The 239-nt window shown below is 66.5% G+C and overlaps 1 protein-coding gene across 1 annotated transcript in view; it reads right to left on the bottom strand.

Annotated features, from left to right (window-relative positions):
• ZUFSP (zinc finger with UFM1-specific peptidase domain) overlaps nt 1-165 on the bottom strand; it is a 9,443-nt gene extending 9,278 nt beyond the window's left edge. The window contains exon 1 of the mRNA XM_010131910.1: nt 68-165. Within this exon, the coding sequence (XP_010130212.1) occupies nt 68-165 (98 nt within the window). The remainder of the gene's footprint in view (nt 1-67) is intronic.
• Nucleotides 166-239: the final 74 nt, after the last annotated feature.

Here is a 239-nt window from a genome sequence, read left to right as displayed (position 1 = left end):
GTCGCGTTTAGTTTTTCCAGCTCGGCCCCGCAGCCGCTTTCTCAAGTGACGCCCCCCTCGTCCTCACTCGCTGCCCCTTCCCAAGTGCCTTCTCTCCACCGCCTCCACCACCCCTTGGCTGCAACCCCAGCGGTCTCGGAGCTCTCCAGCTACATTCGCCGGCATGGAAGGCGCCCCCGACACGGTGCGGTCAGAGGCCGCAGGGGCTGTCCTCCGCTTCCCGCCCAGGTAACCATAGC

This window comes from Buceros rhinoceros, unplaced genomic scaffold (genome assembly GCF_000710305.1).
Source record: "Buceros rhinoceros silvestris isolate BGI_N320 unplaced genomic scaffold, ASM71030v1 scaffold6522, whole genome shotgun sequence".
Taxonomy (NCBI): domain Eukaryota; kingdom Metazoa; phylum Chordata; class Aves; order Bucerotiformes; family Bucerotidae; genus Buceros; species Buceros rhinoceros.
Note: the sequence above shows the minus strand (reverse complement) of the source record. Positions and strands in the feature narration are given on the sequence as shown.